General features: G+C 33.7%; 1 protein-coding gene across 4 annotated transcripts; it reads left to right on the top strand.

Moving 5' to 3' along the window:
- Nucleotides 1-4,714: 4,714 nt before the first annotated feature.
- On the top strand, nt 4,715-6,520 carry LOC115973577 (violaxanthin de-epoxidase, chloroplastic-like). Of its 4 annotated transcripts, none has more exons than XM_031093845.1 (4): nt 4,715-4,948; nt 5,209-5,533; nt 5,617-5,810; nt 6,217-6,520. In XM_031093845.1, exons 2-4 carry the CDS (start codon nt 5,243-5,245, stop codon nt 6,329-6,331), a joined length of 600 nt encoding a protein of 199 aa, XP_030949705.1. In that variant the 5' UTR covers nt 4,715-4,948; nt 5,209-5,242; the 3' UTR covers nt 6,332-6,520. The 4 variants fall into 4 exon arrangements, with proteins under 4 accessions (XP_030949705.1, XP_030949708.1, XP_030949707.1 ...); XM_031093848.1 differs by lacking the exon at nt 6,217-6,520 and adding an exon at nt 6,101-6,202 and having other exon boundaries at nt 4,716-4,948; XM_031093847.1 differs by having other exon boundaries at nt 4,718-4,948; nt 5,647-5,810; nt 6,217-6,504.
- The last annotated feature ends 3,139 nt before the right edge of the window (nt 6,521-9,659 follow it).

The following is a 9,659-nucleotide window of genomic DNA, read 5'->3' as shown; positions in this document are numbered from 1 at the left end:
ATTTCCAGTCATGACTTCCTCCTCTTCTAAATCAGAATTGCTAGCAAACATGGAATCAAGAGCTAGATTGTGCTTTTCAAAATTTTTCCTAGCTTCCCTCCTTCACCTGCGCAAAGTTCTCTCTATTTTTGGATCGTACTGCAAATCACCTAGATTAGAAGATCGAGTTACAATCATAAACAATCAAGGAAACTCGAATAAACTATGAAAAACAAATCAGGAAAAATCTAGAGTAATGAAAATAAATAAATAAAAAACCTACGCTAAAACACAAAAAAAAAGCCTAAAAACCCTAGAAAACAGTGGAATTTGGCCTCGAGAGAGTGGGGCTAGTAATCCAAAGGACTAACTAGTCTCGCTTAGAACGTCGTTTACCTTTAGAAAATTATACTATCAAGGCCTAGTTCTACCGCAATTAGAATTCTGCCGAAACTGTAACTACCGAAAACTAACGATTTTTTTTTTTTAAAAAAAATTTCAAGAACGAAATCTAGCCTAGTTTTATGTTACGTGAACAAGGATGGGAGGGGGGTGTTTGAGTATAATGAAAACAATTTTAAGAAAAAAAAAAAACTAAGGAACAACTCAAATTAAATAATCGAAATCAATCAAAACAACAAACCTTGGTCTAAGTCAACATCCACCATCAGAATATTATAGCCGATCATCGATGCAGGCATATATCAATTCACACTTTAAATATTCACCGTTGGAACTATTTTCCTATCTCTCCTTAGTCGCAGTTAATTAGAAAACAAGCAATCTAATTAACCCTAACTACAAAACAACCCAAGACAAGCGCTAAAGGTTTAGTTTAGTAGCAGCCTTAAGAATTAGAGAGATCGATGAAACTAAACAACACAAGCACAAGCGGTTGCATTTAATTTAGTCGAGCGTTCTTCCTAAGATCTAATAATTTCTAACGCATCAAATCATTAAATCTTGGTTGCTTCACAAATTAGAGAGATCAAACAATTATGGATTTGATATCTAATCTAGCAGTAGATTGCAACGAATAATAAAAGTTTAGCCAAGTAGGGCCATGATGAAAACTCGAATGATAAATTAGAGAAGAGGGGAGAGAGAGACATGTCTCAAGTCTTATTTTTCCTCCCCCTTCATACATGTTAATTCCCCCTTTTCCAAGCCTATAAGATCTCCTAAGAATATTCTAAATATTATCCTAAAATAACAACATCCAAATCTGACTAATTAAAGAAAAATATAAAATAAATAAAATAGAGTCCTAATATAACTAGGAAAGTGGTGTTTTCAGCTGGAAATTTCGTGCACCAGATTTGGAAACTTCTAAAAATAAACCACATCAGATCCGCGTATTAGAATTTCAAACAAAGGAACATTCTAGAACGTCAGCAGTGTAGGTGCAGCAACTTCAAGCCCGATTTTGACCTTGATGCAGCTAGTATCTCTCAAAACTCAAAACATGAAAGTTGTAGAGCTTTTTCTTGGCGTTCCATATCATCTTTAATCATCTCAATCGGAGCTCGGATGAGAGAGTTATGCCTAGATTACGAAGCGATGTCAAAGCTTCCTAGAATCGCCCAATTAACTACGTTTTGCACTTAATGCCTCCATTTGCATCCTAAATCAAAATATAAGAATAATGAGTATATTTGGGTACCAAATAATTATAAAAGACTAAATATTAAGGGAGAAAAATATGACATTTTGCATTCTTATCAATATGTCTGGTTCCCAAATTGGACCTTCGGATGGAAGGATATCACAAGATCAAGTTTTCACAGTCTGCATGCATTCATTTAGGTGGAATTGATCACACGTGATTAATTGAAATTAATTTTGATTAGTTTTTAATTAAAATTAATTAAATGAATTTATGTGATTGGTGGAGTATTTTTCTTAAAGTGAGATTTGTTGCGTGGGATTAAAAACAATTAAGTTGATAATATTTAAAGACCGTAAATAATTAGGCTTTTAGGATAATTATATTCAAAATAATTATTTTAAAAATCCTAATTATCACTTTAGGATGAGGTTTATCATGAAAATAACTCTAAAATTCGTCCAAATACAGCTTTAGACTTGGAAAACACTTCAAAAACGTGCTAATCAAGTAGCAATTTTTCAAATTCACGTTCCAGGGCACTTTTGGCATAGTAAACGTTGAAATTCGGACAAGGCTATATCTAGCAAAGTTGTAGAAAATCTAATTTCCCTTCAGCTATCGAAATTTCAGCTTAATCCGAATTTTGAGTAAAGAGATATAATCAAAATACTAAAATGTGTTTAGATTTGAAAAATCAACTTACTCTTATCCAAATCTCCTTTTTTTTTGCTTATTTTTTAAGCTGATCTGACTTAATTTTTAAGCAACCCTTGCTTATTTTCTAAGCAACTAACACCTCTATAAATATAACAGCCTCCTAACATTCAGCACCCCTGACCTCCCTCTTCCCCTTAGGTTAAAGAAATTCTGGAAGCTCTGCTTTAGAAATTTATTTTCTATTAAGTGATGCTACTTTAGATCTTAGAGAGATTCAATCTCTCTGATCTCTAAAGTAATCCCCTCTCATTGAATAAATTCATGCAAGCAAGTTCTTAGTCTGCAAGTCCTCTTTTTTCTATACTTTCTTAATTCACATGTTTGTTTGCATATACATCCATGATTATTTATGAAGTCTCCATTATGAATCTATAACTCTTTCATCAAAATCTCATGTTTTTCATCATAATAAAAACAGATTTGGAATTTTTTCTATCAAATCTCATCTTTTCTTTCAAAATAAAAATGGATCTAGATTTTTCTATCAAATTTCATGTGGTCTACAATAATAAAAAACAGGTTTGAAATTTTCTATTAAATCTCATGTTTTTCTTTCATAATAATGACAGATCTAGATTTTTTTCTACAAGTCTCCATGTTCTAATAAAAAATAGATCTAGAATACTTTTATTTATTTATTTTCCTCTTGTTCTAAAGAGAGTAGATTCATAAAACTCACTTCATGACTTAAATTTAGATCTATTATTCAAACACATGTTGCATCTTATCAATGTATGTTAATAGGTACTTAATGATCATTTAGCGTCTAGAAGTCCGAACTTTGTCTTGGCAGGATGGGTGTCCCAAACCCTAGATCTTAGGTTTGTAGAGTAGTTTTTATTGTTGGTAGATTGTAACTAGGAAACAAGGTCATGTAATTCCTTTACTAGATTATAACTAGGAAATAAAGCCATGTATAGTTTCTTTCTATCAATTGTAATTTTTCAAATAAATAAGAACTCGATGTTATTCATGTATTTTGTATTTTTTTAGTTTTTATTATTTTTTGTAATATGTAAAAAAAAAAGTGGCAACTCCACAATAATCAAAACCCCAAAAGAGAGGTGCTAATGCTTTCTCTTTTGTTGAGAGCCAAGTGTGGTCTCTCACACCTAGCTTATTTTTTAAGCCGATACACCTCTATAAATAGTGGAGAAAACCCAAAATTCAGCACCCCTCTCCTTTTAATGTTAAAGGAATTCTAGAAGTTTTGCTTTAAGACTTTCTTTTCTGTTAAGCGACCATACTTTAGATCCAGAGAGATCCATTCTCTCTAACTTCTAAAGTAATCCCTTTTGTTTAATCCTTCATGCAAGTCAGTAATTAGTCTATAAGTTCTTTTCTTTTTGTATTCTAATGATTAACATGTTTGTTTGCATGCTTGTTCAAGTTTATTTATGTCATGCTTTCATATTTTCGTGATTAATGTATTCATATGATAATCACATGATTCATGCATAATATTTAAGATGGTATATGAAGTCTCCCTCATGAATCTATAACTCTTTCTTAAAATATCATGCTTTCTTCTAAGTAAAAACAGATCTAGAATTTTTCTTTCAAACCTTATTTTTTCATCATAATAGAAATAGATCTAATTTGTCTTCTTAAATCTACTGTTTTTCTTTCTAAAATAAAAACAGATCTGGATTTTTTTCTACTGTTTTTTCTTTCTAAATAAAAACAGATTTGAATTTTCTTCTTAAATCTACTGTTTTTTCTTTCTATATAAAAACAAATCTGAACTTTCTCTACAATAAACTGTTTTTCTTTCTATATAAAAACAGATCTAGAATTTTTCTACTACAATGCATTGATTTTTTCATAAATAAAAACAGATCTAAAATATTTTCTTAATCTATTATTTTCTCTAAAATAAAAAACATATCTAGAATACTTTTTTTTCCCCTAAAACTTCTTGCTTTAAGAGAATAGATTCATGATGACTATTTCTTTACTAAATCTTAGATTTATCATTTAAACACATGTTGCATCTCGTTACTTTATGTTAATGGGTACTTAAATGGTCATTAGAGTTTAGAAGACTGGATTTTGTCTGGGTAGGATGGTTGCCTAATACATTCCCATCCTATAACCTAGCCCCCGAACCATAGATCTTAGGTTTGTAGAGTAGTTTTTATTGTTGGTAGATTGTAATTAGGACAAAGAGGTTTGTAATTTTTTACTTAGATTGTAATTAGGACCAAAGCCATGTAAAAATGTCTTTCTATTAATTGTAATTGTTCAAAAAATTAAGAACTCAATGCTATTCATGTCTTTTTCTAGTTTTTAAAATGTGATTGTAAATGAGACTAACCCCTTTTGTGTAAATTTTTTACGTTGTCAATAAACTCTTTTTATTCGATAAATTAAAAAAAAAAAAAAAAGTATATATGAGAGACATGGATTGAATTAACATACGGGTCTGTTTCTAGTCCACACGATGTTTATCCCACTTCTCTGGCGTCCACACATGCACTGCCTACCTACGCCTTTTCCTCTCTGTCTCTGTGTCAGTGTCATCCTCTATCTATCTAATCTATGTTCTAAACTAATTGCAAACGAAACTGTAACTGCAATGAAAAGCGTCATCTCCTGTACCAATCCACTTGCCCCTTTGCCTTGTTTCACCTCCGCCTCTTGGTATGTTTTCCTTACAACTCTTCAAATTTCTTAGTTACACCAATACTTCACTTCAGAAAATTAATGCATTGCTAACAACTTGTTTCTTATTATCACATAGATTGTCTAGTCTTTGCAACTCATATTGGGTATTCGATTCCTTAATAAGGAAATTTACTGTGTTTTAAGAATGTCTTTCTGGGTCTTCTACTTTATGTGCTGAACAAAAGTTTAAAAAAAAAAAAAAACATTATGTGCTGATGATATTTATATATCTGTAGACTGTACTCAGGCCAAATTTGGACTGAAAGAAGTATGGCACTGGCTGCTGCGCAATCAATCTGTTTGTACCGTGACGAAATTATTGGTAATGCATATTTCAGATCAGGACTTACTAGTCATGCAAGGTTTCACAGGCGAAGGGTCGTAAATTTACGCGGTGTAGCTCTAATGAAAATTAGGTTCACTAGCAGAAAGTCTAAATATTTCCAATTGATCAGACCTTATAGGAACTTTTGTTGTTTCGGATCAGAATTTTCAACATTGCTCTCCAGCATGACTGAAAAGATGTCTTCATCATCTGGTACTAGTACAACTAAACATGAGGTAGCTCCCAACACCAGTACTTATTTAGTCTCTTAATGTACAATTTCCTTAATTAATCATTACATCCACTGCTTTTTCCTTAGCTAATTTGGTTCCGTTTCAAGACAAAACAGACATTTGACTTTCTTGTTGACAAAGTAAGAATTGTTCTCAAAGAATGGAGGCATCTACACTTCATGAAAGTTGTTGGTTTACTGGCGTGTGCTTTCATGGTCATTCCATCAGCCAACGCTGTTGACGCTCTCAAAACTTGTACCTGCTTGCTTAAGGAATGCAGGTATGATCTCATCCTGTAAAATTCAGAACTCTCTCTCTCTCTCTCTAAATAGAACACTGACTTTATTGATTAGAGAAAAGAATACTATCTAATGGGTATAATCACTACCTCTACTCCTATATATATATACACAATCTAATACAAGCTAAAAAAAAAAAAAACTGAAAAAATAACTAACTCCCTAATTGGAGGGAAAATCTGTTACAACAGAATCAGAACTAATTTGCACACGTGTTTATCACCAAATCAGGTCCCTAACCTCCTAATCTATGTGGCATTGATTCAATCAGGACCATTAGATCTTCCTTTACCAATTCTGATTCTGCAACAGCTGTTTGATCAATGCCTCTTGTCACGATTTCATCTTGAACCTTTCCCTGATGCTGAGAGCTACTTTGATTGACAGAATGCAGCTTACCTTGATGCAGAGAATCACTCTGCCTTTTAGTTTCAACACACATCCTAATTGGTTCAAGCATTCTGAAGCTCCCAACAAATGGTATCTTATTCTATTTTCTTAGCTTAGGTTGATTATAGCGTGACAGCTACTGATACAAGAGTACTGAAATGTGTTACCCTGCTTCGTTTTAGATAATAAGATGGCTTAGAAAGAAACTTAGCTATATAACCTTCAATTCGCGCTAGTTCAATTTTTAAGAAAATGGCCCCAGGTCAATAAAATTCTTTTTGTGAAGGAAAATCGTAAACAAAGTGCTGTAAATTGCCTCACAATTTAGTGAATCACGTGTTGAAAAGTGTGAAAACAAAGAGGTACAGTATAGTTCATATTTCTCACGTAAAGGAGGTAATCGTACATCACCAAGAGAGTAATGAATTGTAGTTGGATCCTTAAGTGCTTTGATGATGAAATCAATTTGTATCATAGCGTTAAGTGTCCGCAATATGACTGAAAAATAGCATTTAGTTGGAAAATTGCCATTGTAATTTGTGCAGTTCGTTGGCATATATCTTGAATAAGGGAAAATTTACATTGGTTTAATGGAAGATGTTCAAGAATTTCTTACCAGATATTATAGACACCCCATTTTGTTCCTAACTATACCTGAAACAACCCCCCCCCCCCCCCCCCCCCCCCGGCGGCGATCCTAATGATGAGACAATTTTTCCCTACCAAAATTATCAGAATTGTGTATTGAGTCCAATGAGGATACAAACCCTAAAAGTGACCCAATATAGTCCAAGCTCAAACCCAACTATGAACCACAAACTAAACCCAAATCCCAAAAACCCATTTTTGACCTATTTAGCCGAGGCTTACAAAAGATGTGTATGTACGCACCCAATCTATGGCATACGCACCTTCTAGACAAAAAGCCTAAAATTACTCCATTTTCATTTTGGTGAGATTCTAGATCAACCAACTTGATCAACTGGCTGCCCAAACGTCCCATCAAACCCTAGACCCTCATTTCCCCTATAAATACTCCCGCTTTCATCAACCAAAGGGTTAAATACTTTTTGCCTACCGAAACTCTCTCAAAATCCCCTCAACATATCTAAACTAAGAGTTTTTGGCTAGGAGAGCAGAAAAGGGTGAGGATTAGGTTGATTTTCAGCCATCTTTAGTTAGAAAATAATCTCTTGCTCACTTGTGATCAAACTTCTAGTTGGTCCAATCTTGCTAGCACACATTTTTTAGGGTTATTCAGCCACCCTAATCAAATCGTTCAACTCATCCTCCCACACACACAGTTGCGGTAGTTGATTTGAGTCGAGGGGCCGGTCAAAATAACATCACTATAAGTGCTACAAGAAGATGTGGATATTTCCTATGATGCACACTCTTCTCCTTGATTCTTGTTTCATTTATGTTCTTTCTTTTTTTTAGTCTTTCAATATGTTATCTTGTGCAGAATAATTTGCTTTGTGCCTTTTTTATTTATTTATTTGTTTTGTTTTTGCTAAAAACATGTTGGAACCCTAATTTGCTTTAGGGTGTGTATGCGTTTGGTAAGATTTGTTCACATCCATGTTCGTGCATATGCATCCTTTGAATGGCTAGGTTTCATGTTTTGTTCATCTAGCTTAAAGCCCAGATGCATACGTTAGTAGAAGGATGTGTACGCACTCTTCTTATGGCGTACACCAAGGGAAATTATTGTGTACTTCCGGAGTACCATAAATACGTACTCCCTTCTCTCACATAAATGGTGGGTCTCTCTAATTAAATTCATGGTGGGACCCACCATTCATGTGAGAGGAGGGAGTACACATTTATGGTACTCCGGGAGTACCTAATAATTTTTTGTACACCAATCTGAGTAGAAAACAGATTTCATTCCTATTTTGTTTTATTTGCCTTAAATGTCATATTTATTATCTTTCCTTATCTATTTTATCTGCATTAACTATATATACTTGCTATCCTATTTGTTTCCTTTTGTGTCTCATGTAATAAATGAAAATATTCAAAATACTTTTTTTCTTTCATTTCTCATACCAAAACCTAATACACTCTCTCTCTCTCTTCTCCCTCATCCACTCTGTAATTCTGATTTGAATCTAATTAGGCAACTGAAAGTGTTAGGGATAAATAAGGAAACCTTTTTAATTCTTAAAAGACACATACTTTCTAAAACTTAAAATCAATAGTCAATTGATATCCAATCCCTTTTGGAAATTGGTTAACTATTCAAACATAAGAAAGGTATTTAAGTAAGCTTTATTGTAGTTAAGATGTTTGATTTGAATTTAAATGGTAACATAAAAGTTAATTAAATATCTCTTAATTAATCAAATCTCTTTTAAGCCATGTACAGTCACCAAGCCTAGAACGATAAGTGTAAAGGTTTGTCTGTGAAGATTACATCCTAGCCTTACACGTGAGTGCCATCGAGCTACGGAAGCAGTGAGTTTGGGTGAGGAGAGCTATGCCTTTAGCATTTCAACAGCGTGAACTCCATAGCTGTAAGGATCTGAAAGGAAAGAGGACACAGCCTGATACACTATACTGGTCACCGAGCACTAACATGAGAGAGGTACTGATCTTTGCCTAGTTTGGTGTTGCATCAGCCTCCTCATGGGTAGAACATTGCTTGGACAGCATAGCAGGACAATTGTAGCTCCCTCTTAGGACAAAGCAAGTGACAAGGCTCACAATCTTCTCTCTCTCTCTCTTCATACCACCCAACGTTGTCCTCCCAGCACACTCCATGCAACAGATTTTTCTCACTCCATTAGCAAGAAAATAAGTACTGCGGGCTAGCTGCCCTTAGGGTTTGAAAGTACTAATAGGAATTCACCAGCTATCCTTGTATACCAGAAAACAACCTCGTACTATAAAAGGGAAAAGTATACTAAGCATCCTAGGTATCACAAAAAACAGAACAATGAGGTAGAAAATGATAGAAAGAGAAAGATGAATACAAAAAACACTAGATGTGCAACAGAAAGAATGTAATTTCGGTTTCTAAAATGGAATACAATATCTTTGCAGGGATAAAGAGATGAAATCCTTAATCCCGCTGTGGTTTTTCACCCCTCATTCATGGGGTTTTCCACAAAATTCCTCTATCTTTGTTGCTCATTTTAATCCTTGCTCTTCACTCTCGATTCAAGCACAAAAACACCATTTTTAGAATCCTTATAAAAAATGATATTTAAATATACTCTTGTTGAGGTTTAGAGATCTTCCCAAAATACTTTCTAAAATTTAACTTGCTCGTACACTTTTCATGACTTCATTGGGGATCAAACCTAGAATTTTTGATTATTTCCGCTTCATTGGGGATCAAAATCCTTTTTCTTTTAAAAAAAAAAGTTTTTTTTTTTCCTATGTTTATTCTCAAAAAGAAAAGTTTCAACCCAATCTTCCGGAACAAAAAACTC

Source organism: Quercus lobata, unplaced genomic scaffold (genome assembly GCF_001633185.2).
Source record: "Quercus lobata isolate SW786 unplaced genomic scaffold, ValleyOak3.0 Primary Assembly Scq3eQI_249, whole genome shotgun sequence".
Classification (NCBI taxonomy): Eukaryota; Viridiplantae; Streptophyta; class Magnoliopsida; order Fagales; family Fagaceae; genus Quercus; species Quercus lobata.
This window is presented reverse-complemented; position numbering and strand designations above follow the sequence as displayed.